The sequence below is a fragment of the Scardinius erythrophthalmus genome, assembly GCF_964197995.2.
Source record: "Scardinius erythrophthalmus genome assembly, chromosome: 4".
Classification (NCBI taxonomy): domain Eukaryota; kingdom Metazoa; phylum Chordata; class Actinopteri; order Cypriniformes; family Leuciscidae; genus Scardinius; species Scardinius erythrophthalmus.
The window spans coordinates 6,910,679-6,932,909 of NC_138224.1; the positions used below are offsets into that span (position 1 = coordinate 6,910,679).

Consider the following 22,231-nt stretch of genomic DNA (forward strand, 5'->3'; position numbering starts at 1 on the left):
ATAACTATGATGTCTTTTGCACGTCGTCACAGTATATTACCATTTGTATGAGGTTTACAAAAGGAGACGAAAGCAAACGAAAGGAGTGCGCGAAGAGACAACTCCAGTCCAGGTGAGCTGGCCGAGATATTCTCATCTGATTGAATTTGACAAACATTATGCAGTTATATGAATGGAGACAGGAGATATTCTATATGTATGTGCAGTAGTTGTGTTTAAGACAGTGAAAATTAACTTGGTTGTAACAAAAAACTGTGTGTGACTGTAAAAAATGTGGCTTTTTTACTTTTTTTTTTTTTTTTTTTTAGGATGGCTCATGCGAACAGATTTTCTCAAATTCCCATGTCTAAGGTTTTCATGTTTCTTTTTCATGAATGTTTGGTCTGTCTGTGAGATCAGATTCATTTAAAAAAGACTTGCAAAAAAAACTGCTTTGACTGCAAATATAGCCTGTGACCAGCTGAGCATCTATAACATAAAAACATAAATAAATAAAAGCTAAATTAATATCTCACCATGTGCATTGTCTTACTATCCACTCAGTGCATGCGAGATCTTTGTAAGGAGGAAGACTACACTTTTTTAAACAGTCTTGGAAAGCAGGATAAGAGTCCGGAGAGCACATGTCAGGACAGTGAGTGTCAGGAAAAGCAAGAAGATAGGGTAAACAACTTGTTTTCTTGTTAACTTCACTCAAACCTCCACAAGTCTGTTTATGAACACATCGATGCTTACGTTATTCTCTGTTCTGCTAGATCCGCCGTCGACTGGAGAGAGAGCAGCTGGAACAAGAAAAGCAACGTGAGATAGAGGAACGGCAGAAGGTATGTTGACCAATGTCAAAAAGTCACCGCACTGCCGTCTGCAGTGATAACACTGATTATATCTGTCTCCACCGTCCGCAGCCTGAGTCTGTCCAGAGATGACAGACCTGCTTCGGCAGACTTACATTGTCAGGCTAATTGTGCTTGATTGCATTACGTCTGCATTGTTGCTAACTTTGGCTGCACATGCAGTGACCTCTGTATTGTAAGGCCAGGTTGCCCAGGTAAACACACTAATGCAATCATTTCTGCTATAAAAGTATTTAAAAAACAGGACTTTGGTAGTCTGCGCAGGTGGAGTGAAGTCTGGTCTGCTTTAATCAGCTTTTTCTGGCTGATAACCTTCTGACTGGCATGTCAAAAAAATCAACTACAGTATGCTTTGTTTTTATCTAGCATTTAGGAGCGGGGTAAATAGATGATTCCACTCAAAATAGTCTGTGTGCATGCAAAAAAATTGAAAACACTGGGAGAAATTTGTGAAAAGTGTCCAATTGTTGTCCATCCAAAACTAATACTGATTATTTCAGACAGAAACACAAAGCAAAATATACAGCTTGGCATGTCAGTATCTACTTTGCATGCTACTAGTGAGCTAAAGTGATGTCTGGAGGGAATATTTGCTTTTAAGGATTAAACCATCAAAATATGAGATTTATATTTTTAAATATGAGGAAAGAACAATACACAACTTTATTAAGGTATTTATCTGACTACAGCTAAGGGTTTTATTTTACTATATGCAAAACAAAAGCACAACTTTTTAACACATTTTAGTAATATTTAAATACAGGGTGAAGAAGTCAATTTTCCTAGGACGGGCACACTTTTGGCCTCTATACTGTATGTGACTCAAATTTAAAATTTAAATCATAAACAAAGCTTATACTTGGAATTAGTCACTGCAATGTTCTTATAACAAATTGCTAAATCGCTTTAACTTGTATGCTAAATGAATAAATGTACAGTAAACATCAAATTTAATATTTTTAAAAAACTTGAGCCACAAACCTTGTGAACTTTGGCAAATACAAAAATATTTTTTCCCTCAAAATTATTTATAATATTAACCAATGGACACTTTTCACTTTTCCGAGGTTCTGCCTGGAAGTCATCTAAGCCATCATAGTAAGTCATAAACCTATATTGTGATCATCAGAAACAAACTACAAAAAAATGTTGCATTCCCATTTGCCAATAGCGAAAGACAGAAGCCACAATAGCATTTCTATAAAATATTCAGAGTTTTTTTACATTGGCCAGAAGAGAGAAAGATGTCAGCTGTTGTATTAGCAACACTAATATGGCAGCGTTAACTAATACACTAATACATATGTTATAAATGTACATTTAAAAAAAATGAAAATATAACTGTGTGAAAAGGGTCTATTACCCTTTAAGAAATGATGATAAACTATGCACCCCAAGCTTATGATTTTACATGCAGTGAGAGAACTATGAACGGTCTGTGGGCATGAAACTAAAACTTTGCATGCAAGATACAACGGTGGAAAGCTCATGCTACCGTGTAGCTGTTGTGCAGGACGCTCAGGGACTGTTTGTGTAAGTTGATGAAGCCCCCAGCTGCACATGGTCTGCGTCCAAGTCTAACAGCCAAGTGTGAGGTCACTGAAGGACAGTCATATTGTTGTTGTCCACTTGGCCGTTGTCGTAAATTCAACAGCTTGAGGAATTCCTGCAACGCCTTTTTTAACTCCACGCTCGCTTAAGAAGAAACCCCAATGGGACTCTCTCAGTCAAGTCGGTGGAATAGCCTTGAGTTCTGCCTTTCTAATATCTAAAGGCTACAAACAGACAGTCCACCGCTCTCACTTCCTTCCTCTCCAGCTGCTCAGAGTCTCCCGGCGAGTTTTCAGGTTTGCAGCGTGTCCGTCCTCTGATTAATGTACAGAAGGGTCAGGGAAGAAGTACTTACTTTAGTTTCCCATGTGCGTACTATTTGATCCTGTTGTCATTCATAACCTACATCCCCCAAACTTTAGATCCCAACGGATAACCCCACCCTCCGTGTGTTTGTGAGTGTGTGTTGCTAGTAGAGAACAGCCTGTGACTGTTTCAATCCTCTGAGGGAAGAGGTGTTACAGCCTGTTTTTTCTCTTATTAGTTTGAATAGAAGGCGATGTGTTTCAACGTCTTCCATATGCCGAGCACAGCTACATTTACTGCCTGGCTTAGTATCACATTAGAGACGGGAAGTAGCACCCACAGAAGATCTGGCTGAAGCCTACATAGGTCAAAGGTCAAGCCTATCCTCATTCCTGCAGCCCTACATCAGGTTCTACCTCACTGGATCGGCCCTCAGACACAGGCTTGCTTCTAAGCCATAGGAAACTTGAAATAACATTAGACAATTTGGAAATAAATGGCTGTGTAATTTCTGCTGAAGATCAAACCAGTTTTCTACTTTGAGATCTACATAGTCATTTTTGGAAACTAAATAATTCAGAAATAATCATTATATTGACATCACAACCATGTGCACACTAACATATAACAAGTCAGATTAACATTTTAATGCCTAATCAGTATCAAGCAACTTGGAACATTCTGATTATGATTAAAGTATTAACATGCGAAGAGATTATCCAATCATAACAGAGGTCATTTAAATATATTCTTAAAAGTAAAGAAGTGGCCAAAAGTGATGTTCGCCTTTAGAAAACTGACATCTTCACCTTTTGTTCGAATACTATTAAGAATTTGGTAAATATTTTGTAAGCATATTGCGTCATTGTGCTTGGACTGGAGTCAACAGTTTTATTTGATAACGCGATGAAACATGACAAATTGTGCAGGCAATTTTTTGCCGGGCGCTCATACAAAAAAAGTTTGAACATACCAATGAAATATTAACAACTGATTATGTTGTAGTCAATGTATGCTTTTTCCTGTGAGCTTTTTGCTTTTTCAATGCATTTTTTGCATACCTGCAATAGTTGTCAGATAAATACCTTGAGCAAGTTTCATGTTTTGTTCTTCCCTCATATTTAATAAATATTTATCTCTTATTTTGATGTTTACTCGAACATGTAGGTTCACTGAAAACAAACATGCCCTCCAGACATTACTTTTGTACACTACTGTATAATAGGACAAACAAGCAGTTTATTTCTAAGAGACAAAGAGGATGGAAAATGTTACGTAAGGCTAAATTTGGTAAAAGAATCCTTGACTAACATTATAAGTGGACTGAGGAGTTTAAAAGGAAACTGCAACATAAATATAAACCCTTAATGCTATTATCAAAATTAATGGTTTCATAACAATAAACCCAGTATTAGAATCCTGTCTCCAACATTTCTGACTCTCTCTAGAACTATGAACATGTTGTGTATTTGTGTCTGTGAAAGGAGAAAGAAGAGCAGTGGAAAAGTCATGTGGCCGAGCTGGCTGTCCAACGCAAGACCATCCGTGCAAAACTAGACCGACTACGAGAATTTAGGGTGAGGTTTGTCCGGACACACATACAGACAGACCAACACACACACACACACACAGAAACACTAGTACTATTCCAAGGTACAAATGTGAGGCCCAAAAGCAGTATGACTGAATGTGACCAGATGTTGAACGGATCTAATGCAAAGTATGCTAACCAATACCATACCTACCTGACTCGCAGCAATAGACAGGCACAGATTACATCTACAGACACCAAAAAATGCACATAAACATGTCATAACATATTATTCAAATTTCATGTTTAAAAAAAACACCATTGCAACACATTGTCAAAAGGAGAAAATGGTCGGTAAAAGTTCAGGAAGTTCATCTACAATGTATCTTCATAAATCATCTCAGATATTAATGCATCTCACTTTTAATTTCCAGGACTTTCAGAAGCAAGTTGTGCTTCAGGATTTGGGTCTAGATCCAGATTCTGCAAACGAGACCGTCAAGCACCTTCTGATGAGACTGTAACTGTGTTTACTATTAAATGGTAAAACTCCAATCCATTCAAATACTTAAACCGCTAACAAAGCTTTATATGATATATTACAGGTGTGTAGAGGTAGCATAACTCCTGAAGATGTGTTAATATTAGACTGTTTAAACCGTAAGCAGAAAATCATGTAACTTAAGAAATCATATCTCTACCTCTTATATAAACTCAAAGACACTAACCGAGTGAGTTATGGCTTATTTGATGTTCAAAATGATTAAATAGCAAGCTCTCGGACTGTGTGGCAAATAAATCACTGCTACCGGCGTAATGTGCGTCACATGTCAGATGTTTCACTGTAATATTGCAGCAGATGAGTATAAATGGACAATAAATCGCATGACTCTGCGGTGAGGAGGGAGACCTGAGGTAAAGACAAACAGAGGAGCTCAGATTCAAAAGAGAACAAGAACCAATTAATTCTCATGTCTTTCAGAGTCTTTTATGCATCTTTGGGGATCTCCAGCACAAAAGGTGGTGATGGAGATGGATGAGAATAGAGAATGCATAAAGAAGAGAAAGAAACAGGTGGTTCCAGTGGTACAGGTCTAGCATTAAGGGAGAAGAACACAGCAGGATCATGTTACAGCATGTCTGACCCCTGAGGGCCAGGAAAATGCTACAGTCTCTAGTGTCACACATCCTCAAAAATCCCAGAATTCCTTTCTGCACGCTGCAGCTCTACATCACCTCCATGTGCTCTGTTGTGTTTATTTCATGACAGACTCACTATAGTGCAACTGGGCTGTACAGCTCTGATTTATTCTACACCCTTAATGTGCACTGCGGGACACATTTCAGTGAAATGCTACCTTACGACACGCTAGAGTCTTTTTTAAAACAAGCGTTCCAGCAAATAGTTCTAGGGCAATTCATCCCACCATACTGAAGCATTCCATCTTAAATGAAACAGTCATTTTCCCTGCCAGCTTCACCACCCTTACACCCCTCTAGACTCCATTTAGCGCATTAAATGTTTCTAAGCCATTTTGGGTCATTTTAAAAGTTATTTTCTCATTTTGAGCATTTCTAGGCCATGGCCCTTCTTTCTCATAAATCTACATGGTCAAAGCAGAGCGCTAGAATAGAAGTTCAGAATAGCACACTAACATTCTCTATCTCTGGTACGTACTGTGCCAGTTTTTAGTATGCATGAAATACCTGCAGACATTTGCAAAATATGTAGAATGCAACAGAGCAAACTGCATCTTGACCTTCCTGGAAATGAAAGTGCATTGATGTATTGCATTGTGGGAATGAACGGGAAGTAGTAACAATCGTTAGCCCCCTTCACACAGTCTTTACTGGTAACTAAATTACCGGTAAATTACCGTAATGAGATCATGTGTGAACAGGAACTTTTCACCCGTCATCTGTTCTGGCAATTTCCCGGTATGAGAAGTTGTAACATTATCAGTAAATTACCGGTATGATGCTATGTGTGAACAAAGAATGAAGATTACCAGTATATGAGCACGTAGGTCAGGACTAGCTGACCTAAGAAGTTTGCTTTGAGCCAGTCATAACTATTATGCGCCTCGTATTTTTAAGAGCAAAACTGCATCCTGTGTGATCACGTCTGTCACTCAGAAGTAAAAAATAAAATAAAAAAGGGACAAAAATAAAGTACAGGTACTGCAGGTACTGGTAGTGGTACTGATGTGTGAATGGTACCGGGAAAAAATATGGTACAGCATTGCTTGTGCGAACAGTGCATTTGTGTATTTACCGGAAAAGTCATTCAGGTAATATTTTAGTAATTTACCAGGATTGCTGTGTGAAAGGGGCTATTATCTGATCTGCCCGATATAATAAAAACTTATATAGATCACATATGGATCACATGCAACATAATCAATCAGGTCATGTGACAACAACGTTCCACTGTTTATAGTTGCATTTTGTCAAGTTTTGAAAAATCGTAGGCAGTGCACTTATAATATTTAGTAAGCTAGTAGTATTAAGCTAGTATTCCATTCCAAACACAATGCCCTAAGACAGGGAAAAGAAGAAAGATACAGGAAATGAATGGCTATCACTCACAAATCAGGTCATCTGAAGGTTTAGTAGTTGACTATGGAATGTGCCATTGGCAGAGCTTCCGTGGAAATGCACAATGGTGCAACCTTCAAGTGTAGCTAACACCTGAAACCATGTGAAAGCCTGGTGTGTAACGACTCCAGATAAAAGCCAGTGCTTTAGGCCATTTAAAAGAAGTGAACCTGAATGCAACCCCCAGTGCCTCTCTTCTGTCTTTAGACACGGTGTTATATAAAGAATCTAAATGTAACGTCTCGAAATGTGCATTGCGCAAAAAAGTTGTATGACTAGTAGCCTACAAGAAAACACAATATCTTAACAGTGGAAATGTGCATGCAAAGAATAATTAGCCAGAAAACACGCAAGCAGCCTGGGAATTGTGAAACTCTGCAGGTGTCCTCTGATAGTTTAGTGATGCTGTTAGGCTAATCAAAAATCCTCCTCACATTAACAATGCATTGACTCCAGCATTTTAAGTGACCACCCCGTGCGTCATCTCACCCTAGGAAGGAACGCCCTGTGGGAGAGAGAGAGATTCAGGTTTGTCACAGATCTCATTCCAGGTTCCTTTCTCATCCCCATGTGCCGATGTTTAATTCAGAAACCAGTCTCTGACATCACAATCCTACCATACACAGCATTGTGTGTCTTCAACTAAAACGAGAATACGTTGCAATCACAACCACAATATCACTGATGTAACTAATACCAGCTCATCCTACGCTGTGTAGGCGGATGTTATGCATAACCAAGATAGTAGAATCAGTAAGACACAGAGAACCAATCCTAATTACCAGGTAAATCTGTCCCAGCTCCTGTATCACTGCTGAGTGTGATGAATAAAGGCTTTGGAGAAGATTACGTACCAACAAGATACTTCCAGACGGCAGCGAGCAGCAAGTTGAATTGTGATTGTGCAAGAGTACATGCGAGGACACTTGAAAACCCTTATTAAACCTTAAAACCTTAAGAACTTCCAATCTGTTCTGATTTTTCATCAAGATTTTAATTTATTTTGAAAGAGTTCTCGTCGTCTTTTTTGTTTAATGAAGCCAAGAGTATTGCATCAACACTGACTGCAGATTTAAAGATATTGCTCGAGACAATGGATGTGGGTTTAAAGCTTTTGTTATATATTGTTTGCCTTAAATATTTCCCATAATAGGCCTATATGTGTATTGTTATGATTTTATTTTAGGAAGTATAATACATTTGCAAAATATCTCAGTCCTTTAAAAAGTATTACAGTGTATAGTGCAAGTAATATTCAAAAATATAGAAATTACTTATTATATTTCTCATAATGAATAGTACCTTTCAAAATGAGTCAAAATCTGCTGAGGGGTAATAATGGAGCAACAGTTTTAAAAAGTGATTTTCACTATTAAAATCTGCATTTTATTAGATTTGTTATAATAGGCAATAAAAACAACTTTGTTCATCAAAACACTCATTTCCTTGTGAAAAATTAACTTGATTTTCAAAAGACAGCTGAACATGTCAGTCTCTGAGTAACAAAATAATCTTAATTCTATAAAATAAGTATAATGAACTGTGTTAAAAAGAATTTAAAATGTTTTATAATTGCCCAAAAAATCAAACATAGTTTGATCACCCCTTACGCAGATTATCACGTCTGTCAAAAACTTAGGCTGACTGTCGGTTGGAATATTAACTAAAAACATGGACATAACACACTCATGGACATCAATCACTTCACTGAATACTTGCCAGCTAAGAAATAAATAATTATTACCTTAGGATCCATCTGTTTTCAAATCCAGATCATTTAAATATATCACAACATCGATGTCTGTCAAAAAATAACATGCACAATACACTGTAGTATTTACGCAAAGCAGAGGTCCAGCGAGTCATAAAATAGCATAAAATTCTAGCAAGAATAGCAAAAAAATAGCATAAAACCCACACTACCGGATGTTTTCAATAATTTTCTATTCTTGACTGATCTTTTTGTAAATGAGTGATTATGAGTCCCTCCAATTTCACTCTGATATGCTGATGGAATTTTATATATTATAAACTTTACAGGTGATTTTTATGAAATAGTGTGATTTTTATGACATGATTTGTTACATTTAATTACCCCTTGGCAAATTTTGACTCATATATGTTTATGTATGTTTAAAGTCATGTACACTTACTCATAAAATCTTTGTATCAGTACATTTTTAAAAGCTAATAATTTGACACTTGTAACAGTAATAATTTCTTATTTCAAAAAAAGTATTTCAAACATTGCATTGCTTAATGAACTTATTTTGCTTTTGCCTGCTGCTGCATTTATCACGTGTCAGTAGTCAAATCTGACTGCCATATCAGCCAGTCCAACTTTCATATCTACATAGCAACCAGTAGAGGCCGGAAGGGGGTAAAACACGCCTCAACCTTAGATGCCCGTCAAATGAGTTGGGCATTCAAGCTGGGCTGGTAAGTTGCATGGCAGCAGTCCTCTGGACTTGAGCTGCTTAACTTTTGCTCACATCTCATGCTTTTTAATCTGTGGGAAATACAAATATTTATGTGTATTTTTCAGCCTGGTTTTGTCATGAAACTATAAAGCACATAGGATAGACTTCATGGTAAATGCCAAGATCTTAATCCTCTTGAATTGTAAAGTCCAGACCCCAGGGATAAATCAAATGTGGCTCTGAGGTGAAAACACAAAAAGATCAAAATCCTGCCCTGGTAAATCTGAAAAAGAGAATAGAGAAGCAGTGTCTACTGGGTAAAGATAGCTTTGTTAAGCATGTGTGCCAATCATCAGGGTATTACAACAAACAACAGTCAGGAACACAAGTGAATTGACCCTGCGGGACTCGTAGCACAATGCCTTGAAGGCGAGAAAGAAAATCCACTAGCGCATAATTGGGATTAAATATTTATTCTTCTTGCATGAGTATTAAGTCCTATGAGGCATAGTGAATGATGACTTGATGGCCAGATGTTGGCACACAACATCCATCCATGTTTCCTCCCTGGATGACAGTAACCCCCCTTCAACCTTCCCACACCAGTGACGGCAAATTCATGGGAGGATTACAGATGACATGGCACAAAAAGACCAGCTGCTCCACAATCATTAATACAGCGAATGCTGTGTGATCCCAATCTACAGCCCTGCACTTTATCAGAAGGAGGCATAGCATAAATATATGGATTGACAAACTTGAGTTTAATTACATATTGCCTTAATGTGTTACATTACGATTGGGCTGGGACGTTAAAAAGACAAAACGCCACACATTTCACAGAATACGTCGCAGTACCACATCGTAATTGTGTTCTTTGCATCTTACCTTACTAACACGCATCAAAGTCTTTATTAACCCAACAATGGTCATATTGATGAGAACAAATACAGCCTACAGTGACGCTGTTACCTGAGAAAATGAAGGGTTATTATTTGCCGTTATATGCTACATCTCGTGGACAATGTGCAAAGCAATTTGCATTTGGACAGCATGTACAGATTACGCAACGTCACCAAATGTGTGCTGCTCTTTATGAGTTTGTACCGACAAACATCCTCGTTCAAGAACAGATCAAGGAGAAAAACATTCCAAGAGACCCGCTCGTGTTCCTGTGCTCGGCGAACGCCAATGCATATGAAATGACTGCATCTGCAAGCGGTCCTATTGAAGCTCAAGTTTGTGTGTCAGATGTCCCTGAAAACGCTAGGAACATCTGAGGGTTTAAAAACAGGCATTCAGACATACAGTTCAGAGACCAAAAGGAGTGACAACACCTGATTCCCAAAACTCCCAACACAGAGCCTCAAACTTCGGCAAATCCTCAAAACTTAGCGCTCAGGCACTGTTAAACACGCTCCACCGGTAGACTCATCTTCTCTCGCCCGACCTCCTTCACACGGCCGTGTGCTGGGTGATGTCGCTGCGGGGAGACATGGACATCTGGCGGGTGAATTGGCTGAAGCTTGCAGCTCGGGGCCGGGTGCGGGGAGCTGTGGAGCCCGGGGACGGGGCGGAAAGGACCGGTCCAGGGTGGGTTTCCTGAAGGGGCAGCGAGGTCTGATCCGACACCTGCACCTCATCCTGCTGGTCTTTGGACAGATCTTTAGAGAACAGGCTCTGGATCAGCTGCAACTTCTCCTTTTCCTCGTTCAGGAAGACGTCCACCAGAAGAGTCTTCTCCTTCTTCAGCTGCTCGCTGATGTTTTTGGGCACGTCCGGGATGACCCAGGCCACCAGCATGCTCATGGTTATCACCAGGTTCTGGAGGAGTGGAAGAACACGTAAGTTTATATATACATTCATGGGTGGGGAACAGGAGATGATGCACATCTATTCCACACCAGACAGCATTTTAGGTTTTGGCACTCTGCCAGTGATGTCTATACATTGAGTTCCTGATCATGAGGCTTATACAGTCATGAAGAAAAAGCAATCTTTTGTGCAGTGTATATATACATTTCCGTTCAAAAGTCTGGGCTCTGAAAGGTGTTACGTGTTTTTGAAAGAAAAAGTTTCTTAAAAGCTTAACAAGGGTGCATTTATTTGATAAAAAAATACATTAAAAACAGTAATATTGTGAAATATTATTAAAAAAATGAAAAAATGCTTTCTTTTGGATATATTTTAAAATATAAGTTATTCCTGTTGTGATGCAAAGCTGAATTTTCAGCATCATTACTCCAGTCTTCAGTGTCACATGATCCTTCAGAAATCAGTCTAATATGCTGATTTGCTGCTCAAGAAACATTTATTATTATTATTATTATTATGTTGCAAACAGTTGCACAGGTTAATATGTTTGTGGAAACCCTTTTCTCAGGATTCTTGTGTGAAGTTCAAAAAAAGATCAGAATTTAACAGAAATCTTATAAATGTCTTTACAGTCACATTTAATCAAATGAATGCATCCTTGCTGAATACAAATATTAATTTGACATTTAAACATTTGAATTTTGAAGTCAAAGCTTTGAGTGAGGAAAATACTGAATTTAAGCTTCACAGCCTTGGTCACTATGAACTTTGAAACAACACTGAAGTTGAATGACATTTCATTTTGGATTGAACTATTCCTTTAACTGTTTGGTTTACTGTTTAATTGCATTTCAATAAAATTAGTTTCCACCCACAAATGCTGACAGCAGGACATTTCTAATGAGTTACAGCACTTATTCTGACCACCATAAAGTATAGACCATTTTTCCTAACGTGCAAAGGCTGCATCATTTATATGTGGTTGAACCTCTCTATTGCTGAGGTAGCTATTGTGTGGCTTTTACATTTACGTTCCTCCATACATAGTCAATTTACTTTGGATTTTCTGGCATTCACTGGGTCAAACTGTTGGATGTTAAGAGCATGCAGATTTGGGCGTAATGGTAAAATAAATGTTTGTACCTGAAACAATATAACGAAACCTAACCGAGCAGCTAGAACCGACCAGTACTGTTTAGAGAACTGGTACGCCTCTGTCGACCATGGCGGTTCTCTGTAGTCCTTGTATCTGAAATGAAAAGAACAGGCATCCCGAGTCATTCTAGGCTAATTCATCTCCAGCGAGGTTTGCAATAAAAAGAAACAGAAAATTTAAAACACATGCTCAACACATGCTTCTAGAAGGCTACAAAGGGCAAAACAACACAACAGCAGTATTAATTATGATGAAGATCAAAAGTGCAAAAGAAGGAACTGCATCCTTAACTATTTAATTGTGTAAGTGGATTTGTTTCCTCTTTGGGATACACTGGCAACTGTTACTTTTAAGTAGTTTAAAACCATATAGTTGTAGTAGGAGGAGACGTTCTTGGTCATATTTTGATTATCTGTTCAGGATCAGACTGAGTTGGCCTAATTCATTAGACCAGGCTGCTCCCAAATGTTTTGATTTCCTTTACTGAATTATGAAAAGTAAACTCTGAGTCTTTAATAACGTACTAAAGACGTTGCTTTCATGGCCATATACAGTAATCTACGTGGAATGTGTTAGACTGCATGGTTTTGATTTCCTCAGACAGTCAGATAGCTTCATTTAAAGACACGATCTCTTGGGTGAAGTCCTTGTTTGGTTATACTGGTCCAGAAAGGGCAAATATGGTGCAGTAAAAACATGGGCTTGATTTGTTCCCCAACCCTATTTTAGAACACTGACAAGCTTGCTCTCTTGCTCCCTCTCCATCTATCTGTCCTCTTAACAAACAGACGGAGGGTCAAAGGAACCCAGACATCAGATTGCCACTTCTCTTTGGTCCGAGTAGCTGATGTCCACCAACAAACGAGCGTAATCTCGTTCTCAACTGCTTGGAGCAGAAAAAGCAGACAGGTTCTGATAAAAGCACTTTTCTTGACATGCTTCTGATCTGTGTTGTGAAGGCCGCCCGAGATAATCAAAGCAGTGGTGAGATCTCACACGTCAGGGTGATGGAGTCCCATCTAGAAGTTTCTCTCCGTCTCTCTTTCTTCCACTCCGCTGCCTGCTGTGATTTGGGCGTGAGGGTTAAATAAGTTTGTTTTCATGATCTTAACAAGAGAAAATTCTTTCCAGAGAAACGATGAACAAAATTACTATCATTATCAACACAAGCAAACAGCGCTGCTTCGTTAGAAAACGTTTTTGTTTTGTTTTTTCGCATTAAGATAGTTTACAAAACTATTTAAGCCCACGCGGAATCTGTGCATGATTTTCCACATTTTCTGCTCTGACAGTTAACTGATTAGTTAACTACACCATGAACTAACAATGAACAATACTTCTATGTATTAGTCTTAATGGTAATTTCAATGTTTGCTAATACATTTTTAAAATTAAAAGTTGTATTTGTTAAAGGAGAACTCCGGTCAATTTTAACATTGAGCTCATTTTATTGTACATTTGGAGTGCTGTCAATACAGAGAACAACTACAAAAATCGGTGTCTACACCGAGTTATTCTATTTTTAAAATTTGCACCCTGTTGACTTCAATGGGGCAAGTTTTAAACCTGCTTTTAGCCTCTTAACATCCTTGATGTGTCATTACGAGTGCACAGCCAATGTGAGTGATTCCTTCTGAGTGAACACGAGTGAATCTGACTGCAGTAGATGTGAAGTATATGGATAAAAGTGATGTTATTTCAGCCAGCGCACATACCTGTTTACATCCTGTTTTTCGGTTGAAGTCCAAAGTAGTCGATTGCAGAGTTCACGCGCGTGATCATAGGTAACTAAACCTATGCGCGTGAACTCGGTAATCGACTACTTTGGACTTCAACCGAAAAACAGGATGTAAACAGGTATTTGCGCTGTCTTAAATAACATCATTTTTATACATATCTTTTACATCTACTGCAGTCAGATCCACTCGTGTTCACTCAGAAGGAATCACTCACATTTTCTGTGCACTTGTAATGACACATCAAGGATGTTAAGAACCTAAAAGCAGGTTTAGTACTTGCCCCATTGAAGTCAACAGGGTGCAAATTTTAAAAAGAGGATAACACGGTGTAGGCAACACCGATTTTTGTCGTTGTTCTCTGTATTGACAGCACTCCAAATGTACAAAAAAATGAGCTCAATGTTAAAATTGACCGGAGTTCTCCTTTAACATTAGTTAATGCACTGTAAACTTACACGAACAATTGTATTTTTATTAACTAACATTGAAAAAGATAATGAAAAAGAAAGAAATATATATTGCTCACTGTTCATACATTAACTAATGTTAAAAAATGAGTCCTTATTGTAAACTATAACATAATATCTGTAAAAAAAAAAAAAAGAAACATGCAAAAGGCGGAAGTTTATGTGAACGAGAATTCTGCAGAAGTCTATTCATTACCAGGCCCATAAGGAACCTGTGACAGTGCAGTAGATTTCCAAAGAATGTGTGCGTGTCTGTTTGTTCAATATTTGTGCTTTCAGCTAACTACAAAAGAACTGACGAGCTACACTCCCTATTCACATTAAGTCGATTGATCCAGTTCTTCGTAATTTACCACTGAACTAAATAAACTGAACTGGATAGCATGACTAACCTGGTCTGTAAAAGAACCGTTTGCAGGTATGGAAAAACCACACACTAAAGGTGTGGACAAATTTGATGAAGAATCTCCCCAGGCGCCATCCAAGAGGATCAGTATGTTCAGACCATTATAGCTTCGACACATGTTTATTTAATATACAATTTAAGACGGCTCCAACGGCTCTTTACGGCCTGTGTACTGTCCAACAAAGAACCACCTTGATGTGAACAATCAGTACTTGTTTAGGCTGGTTAACTTATTACTGATGATAAGCTTCATGGTTTTGTGCTTGGCAATGGATGTTCAATAAACTGTTTGATTTTTTTAATCATAGTTCATAATATAGTTTATTTTTCCTACCTGCAGACTGTAATGTCTTTGCCGAGACTGGAGATGGAAGGCACAGTTCCAGGTTTGAAGTTGCTGACATTAAAGTAAGACAGCGTGTGGTTGATGAAGCCGTGCATGGTCCCTGTCTCGCTGTATATGTACTGGTAGACCAGGCGAGGGATGAAATCTGATGTGAAGGAGATGACAAAAGCCTGAAATGATGTAAGAATATGTAATTAGAATGTGAACAAGCAAGTATCATAAAAGGCATAATTCGCCGCTGACAAATGGGTTCAGTTAAATGTTCAATTATGTGGTAGATGTGGTAGAAAGGTGAAAATAATTGAGTGGAGAAAAAAGAGAAATAGGGCTGCTGTCTTTCCTTTTACTAATAGTAAAACTTCAACACCCATAATGCACTGGGCATGTTGCCATTCAAGGCCACTAACAGTCTGCTCCTATTGAATAGGCTTGACGAGGGTCATTGCTTGAGTAGGAAATACTTCTTTGCAAACTTTTAGCCACAATGGTGTAGACTTGTATTGCTCCAGGGTGCAAGAGTTCAAATGTTTAGTGGGAGTGAGTTATTTTGGGGTTTCCAGTGAAGGATCCAGCGCGTTGTAGGCAGTGGCTAAAGGCTGCAAAGAATCCTAAATCCGGAGAGGAAAAGCTGAAAAACCTTTTCAAACTGGATGACAATGAACACAGTGTTTTAGGCCAAACGGAGAGGAAAAAACTGAAAGAATCAGCCGTTCTGTCAGTTAATTGGGAAGAAGAGGAACACCCCAAAGGCAAAACACCATCGCATTCCGGTAAGAAGGCTGTTGCTATATTATTTTAAAGAGTAGACAAAGTACAATTAGTACTTTGGGTACAAAGTACCCTTAACAATTTTGTTAACCTTCAGTGGCGACTGTCTGTGGACGGGCATACAAAAATGCGGAAGTAAAATCTGTAGGTTTCACAAAAGCCCTGATGCTGTCAATAGTCCGCCGAATTACATGTATTCCATCATCCAGCAGACTTTTGCTGACAAAATTACAGGAATTTATTGGTCCGGGTAACACAGAGAAAGAGTAAACATTGTCCATTTACACATACAACTGACATTTTAACAATGCAAACGGGGTTGAAAATCAGCAAACTTAAATGTTCAGAGTTAGACCACTATGGAAAACATGAAGAGCGGGTATCATTGATAATAGGTGTCATTTAATTGGATTAAAGAGCCAGTTTATAGCTGTAACATTAAACGAATACTTGATTTCTAAAAGAACAGCACAGCTGGACTGAATCAGATGTTGGGCTGCTGAGTAAATATGGTTTCCTTAATGAAAGGTCAAAGAGAAGCTGAAAGATCTTTACCAGGTTTGCCATAAGGCTTACTTCTCATTTTGGGAACATCACATCTATTAAAACAAATCTGCTTGGGGTTTATCATTCAATTTTGAGTTGAAGAGACATGCACGAAGCAAACCGTAGGGTTGAAAGAACATCCGTGCAATGCTAGAACATAAATTGTGACATGAATCGATTTCTTCCATGAATAATGTGAACCCAGGCATATAAGTCTGAAGAATCTTGTTCATCTAAGTCTTATGAAACCAATAAGAGGATCTCTTTAACAAGGATGAACCCTGAGGTCTTTATGAATCCTTGTATATAATAAACTTTCCATTAAAAGGACTTATATGACCAGCATATTGTAAGCAGCAGAGTTATATAGAAGAAACTCACATTGATGATGACTGAGAACTTTCCCAAACCACTCAAGATGTTGTACCAGATACCTGTGTGGAAACATTTCAATTCAGAGGTTTAATTAGTAGATCCAGGAGCGAGTCTGATTCAGAATGCAAGTGAATTGTTGTGGTGTAAATATTGATATGAGATTTTCACCAATATCTTTGGCCCTCACGGCATCTGGCCTGCGAAGCTCAGTGACGAACTTCTTGGCGTCGAGCCGGATCTCGATGATATTGTTTAAGAGGGCGAAAAGCGGAGCCAGCGGGAATGAGGCCACAAAGAGCGACACAAATCCAAACTGAATGACTGCAGAATGGAAAACAAACAAACATGGAGATTACATGCGGAGACATTTGGATTACAAACTGGAGTTTGATTGATGTGCGTTAGAGAGCAATTCTCATGACTGCTATCTGTTACCAGACATTAAGATTTTGAAATTATACAACTGTCGAATTCTCACTATTAACTAAGACTTTTGCCTCAATAAACCCCTAATTAATGCTTATTAATAGTTAGTAAGGTAGTCGTTAAGCTTATTGGTATTGGACAGGATGGTCATGCAGAATAAGACATTTACATGTGCTTTTTAAGCACTAATAAACAGCCAATATCCTAGTAATATGCATGATAATTAGCTAGTTAATAGTGAGAATTGGACCCTAAACTCTTAAAGTCTTACCAAATATCCTTATACAATATGTTCACAAATAGCTCAAATAATTATGAAAATAGGAAAACTGAACACCATGATTGTTCTAGAAACAAACTATCGTTCTAACTTCTAACATTACCAGAATGGGTGTCAAACACCAAGCTGATTATTTGTCAATCAACAACACATGGAACATAAGCCTTGTGGGAATCGGCATTTCCTTCTTTGGCTTGATTGACACATGGGTTTTTTTCTGTGCAGCAACCAAACAATGGTTTGAGAGAGATCAGGCTGGAGGGTATCCTACATAAACATCCATATGACTGGGTCTCATTCTCCCGCTCTCACTGAGAATATCTTTTACAGTGTGTAGGTGTTGATCTCCCACCAGTGTTATTACTGAGGGTCATAAGTTCATCTTCAATTTCTCCCCAATCGTTTCTTTGATTCATAGAGTGTTCCTTGAATGAAAAACAAAGTTTTACTTGGCAGTGGATTAAAGCATCCGTGCATTTTTGAGACAAGACTAAGGTGCAGGTTTTCTCACGCATATGTCACCGAAAGACTGTTATGCAACTCGCAGGCACTCCAGGGACTAAACCGTCCCACTTCAAACCACTCAATCAAATCATGATAAATCATGATAGGGAACCATAATAAACTCCGCAGATTATCACAGAAGATAGTGTTGTGTACCTGCATTAAATTTTATATAGAGAAAAAGAAAACAAAAACTTGTTGAAAGAAAACTATTTTTTGCAAATGTGTTAGGAAACATCCGTCGTCGTCTTACGTTCTCTGCATAACTAGGTTGTGTAAATGCAGAATGAATAATAGTATTCAAGTTTGGATTGGTTTGCATATGTTTAACTTTGCTGTTTACTAGGCATTCAGATCTTTTGCAGACGCCGTCACAGCAACTTACATAAACACTCAGTTGTGTATCACTGCAAGCCACATGCTAGCGAATGTAGGCCCTTTCCCGGTTGTAAACACAGATGTAAAACAAATGCAGGGGCAGTTGGTCTAATTCACAAGCTCATTCATAGTTGTTACCCTTTAAACCGTTAAGAAACTCTAATAACTGAGTTTTAGCATCTTTCTTGTAACTCTGGGGCGTGTCAAATCCAAAGACCAAAGCATTCCTCTGACAACAAATCCTGCTTTTCCCGCCGAAGGGGACAAGTTAGAGTAACCAGATGTTTTTTCACAGCACTTCACTCTGAGGACGCTCTACTTTCGCTTTTACACACAGTTGAGTTTCACTCACTCATCTCCATGTATTCAGGTGTGAGTCCGTCAAAAGGCTCCAGGTCATAGTCCAGATGCCATTGTTGGCGGCGACCCGGCTGCTCCACAATCTCCTTGGGGTCCCGCTCCTTATCCTTGAGCGTGCGGCACAGCTTCTTCAGCTTTCTAAAGCGGGATATGAGAGGGAGAAAGAGAGAGAGACAGAATGTAAACACACAAACCGTTGCTATAAACTTGACCTTGCAGCCAACATGTCCCAGATTTGATAGTGAGTCAAGTGTCAGGTTTGTTTCTAAGAACTGCATATGAATTTTATGCAAACACATGGCTCATCAACATGATGTGTGCTTTGTTTATTTTTACGGAACTACTATTATTGCTCATAAATAGAGCTGGATGTTTTTTTTCCAAAACCAAAATGACTGCACTTTTCTTGTGCTACAAACTAACTTGAGGAGGTATTATTTTTGGCTATATATATATATATATATATATATATATGAAGAGTTCAGATGCAAAAGCCTCTAAGTGCCATCTGAAATTTTGTTCTAGAATGATCATTTTTATCAAGCTCGTATATTTAAGTTCAATAATTTCACTTAAATGGCAAAGCAAATTACCTATTAATTGTCATTTAAGTGAAATTACTTAACTTAAATATACAAGCTTTATAAAAATGATCATTCTAGAAGAAAATTTCAGATGGCACTTAGAGGCTTTTGCATCTGAACACTTCATATGTAATATCACACAGAAAACATATATATTTGTGTGATATGAACTGTATATATATAAACAACACAGAACACCTTAGAACGGGCAAACATCACTAATTCATTTTTAGAAAACTGTTCTTATAACATCATATTAAACTTCCTTGTGGCTTCTGAGCTTTAACTTAATTTAAATAGAGTGCAACAGTGCCTGCCCACTTTTTCAGCGGCATTGCGTCTGGAGGTATTTTTTGTATTAATTTCTACCATAGGGATGTTTAAAAAGTATCTGTTAAAGCCTTATAAGCCATGGACCAACCCAACCAACTTCAAGGTGAATCATAACATTACAAACTTTGATTTGAAGCAAATTTGAAAATCAGACAAAAATACAAAGGTACAAGACTGTGTACTTAACGGCTTTAGTGAAAGAAAGAACTACAATCCCATGATGCATTGCAAACAGCACAATCAAATTAAAAATGATGGAGAAACATAGAACTACTCATTTTAAAATGTTGATTGTATATATAAAAGCAATATATATATACAAATATTTAAGTATTTTTGAGAGCGTTGTGAGATTGACTCGGGTACATCATTCAAAGTGAGTGAATGATGGTGACTACTCTCTGATTGGTGTAATTTTCTGTAGAGCATCATGGCTAATGTAGTTTGTCACCACAAATTCCACAGTTAAACAATTATTTTAAAAATAAGTTGGAATAATGCAGGATGATGGTTTGAACAGAAGTAAATGCCATCAATTAACAACACTGTAGCTCACAGTAGGTCTGTCTTTAAAGGTTATAAGTTAAAAGTCAGTTTCCCTATGGAGAAAATGAATGGGGTTTTTACTTCAAGAACCCGACTGTTGCTCTCTATTCCTTTGAGTGAATCAGTTCAGTGATCTGGCATGAGAATGAACTTGGCCAGATGTTTCATGATTAATTGGTTAATAAACCATTTAATCATGAAACCAGGGGCATACAGGAGACAGACCAGTTCATTTGATTCACACATACTCAAAATAACTTTCTGGTAATCTCATTATTGTACACATCTGTTCACTTGTTTTGTATTTTCCTTCAAACCACAAAGACACAAGGCTGTCTATTCCAGCTTGGTTACATGGAAAAGAATAAAAGCAAAAATCTCTACAGGAAATTAGTCAAGCCATACAGAAAGTTCTAGCACATTAAATCTCTCAATTCAATGCTAAAAACCAAGAACACAAACAGCATGACTGTAGGTCCTACATGTGTCTGTTACAACTCAAAAACACCTGAAAGTACCTAAAAGAGCCAGTGGAGATCACAGGACCTAAATCAGGATCAGTTGGTGGTGACTCTAAATAACTCCCAAAGTGTTTGGAGCTATTCCACATTTAAAGACAAACCTCTCATAAACTTCTCATTAAACAGTTTAGGATTTCAGCAAAGAGAAGGTTGCTTATATAAGTGGGTTTTGAAAACAAGGTAAATTGATATAATGACCCAAGTTGTAAAATTCAAAAGCTCAATGTAACAGGATATATTTCACCCTAAAAGCACGCCAGCAAACATGGCATGCAATCACAACCACAACATACTTTGACCCCATTTTTAAGTCATTAAAACAGACATGACGTGCACAGGCATCGCTCTGTGTTCAAGCCGTCGTGTTTGGAGAGTCCTCATCAGGAGAGCAAGTGCGAGTGCATGACAGCTCACGTTGGACTGGCCAAATATAGTGGACGAAATGGTCCGTGTGGTCCATCCGTCTATAGCTTATTAACACTCCCAATAAAACCCTCCAAATGCATCTGCTGCATTATTTAGTCTCCAAAACGACAGCTTTTTCCAGCACATTACTTTTTAATGCTCGCCTTTGTATCATAAGTGCTTTCCTCCATCCGTGATAAAGCTCTCGTTTACTAGCTGTTGGAATGAATTTGCATTTGGGAATGTGCTAGAATGACACGCAAACCCCTACTGGTGGAAAACGACAGGTCAACTAAAACAGACCTAAAGCACCCTTTCAAACAAGGCTCTGTTTTTAGCATGCACATCATTATAATATTGTGGGATGGCATTGGTCTGTGGGGAGATTAGATCTATTAAGTAGGTCAGGGATCTCGAGTTGTCCTGGCCTCCACCATGGTACGTTTCCACCAAAGACCACTTCTGTGCGTTCCCCCCGAAAAAAGAAATTCAAGGCGAGTATTTATAGAACTGCACGGGAGAATGGGTTTGACATTGTTCTCCCCTCATGGGCCATATTGCTTTTTTGATTTGCATTCTTAAATTAACTTAACCACTCTGAACAACCTCAGAGGTGAAATAGGAAGATAGAAAGGTCAACTGCAATTTTGTGGAACATGCCAATGACTTGTAGGCGCAGACTTTATACATGTTCACACATGGTTTACAACTAGCGTGAGGGCAAACAAGACAAAAAAGAGGAAAGACAGAGCTGATTTGAATTCTCGCTACTCAGCTGTCAATCAACTCACGTTGAGTTGCTGTTGTAGTTCATAAAGAAGACGTTTTGGGTTGCATGCCGCAAGGAACAAAAGGCAGGTGCCTTGAGTGTTTCTGGCCAGCTCGGCCATGGGAGTGAGTTGATTGAGTTCATTTAAATTGACCAAAATGCATGACAATAGAGATAGAGGTAGAGATAAAGAACTCATAAATAAAAAGTGCTCATGTTTATCAGATAACTCGCAACAAACTGTATG

At 38.3% G+C, this 22,231-nt stretch overlaps 2 protein-coding genes across 2 annotated transcripts in view; one reads left to right on the plus strand and one right to left on the minus strand.

Annotated features, from left to right (window-relative positions):
* The first annotated feature begins 534 nt into the window (after positions 1-534).
* On the plus strand, positions 535-6,382 carry LOC308689460 (uncharacterized protein). Its single transcript, XM_081363169.1, has 4 exons — positions 535-663; positions 756-824; positions 4,196-4,288; positions 4,677-6,382. The coding sequence occupies exons 1-4, from the start codon at positions 547-549 to the stop codon at positions 4,764-4,766; spliced, it is 369 nt and encodes a 122-aa protein (XP_081219295.1). The 5' UTR covers positions 535-546; the 3' UTR covers positions 4,767-6,382.
* Positions 6,383-9,724: 3,342 nt separating this feature from the next.
* ano2b (anoctamin 2b) overlaps positions 9,725-22,231 on the minus strand; it is a 34,667-nt gene continuing 22,160 nt past the window's right edge. The window contains exons 20-25 of the mRNA XM_081364510.1: positions 18,819-18,964; positions 17,047-17,199; positions 16,885-16,937; positions 15,178-15,359; positions 12,219-12,324; positions 9,725-11,084 (exon numbers count right to left, since the gene is read on the minus strand). Coding sequence (XP_081220636.1) covers positions 10,716-11,084; positions 12,219-12,324; positions 15,178-15,359; positions 16,885-16,937; positions 17,047-17,199; positions 18,819-18,964 — 1,009 coding nt within the window. The 3' untranslated portion in view covers positions 9,725-10,715. The remainder of the gene's footprint in view (positions 11,085-12,218; positions 12,325-15,177; positions 15,360-16,884; positions 16,938-17,046; positions 17,200-18,818; positions 18,965-22,231) is intronic.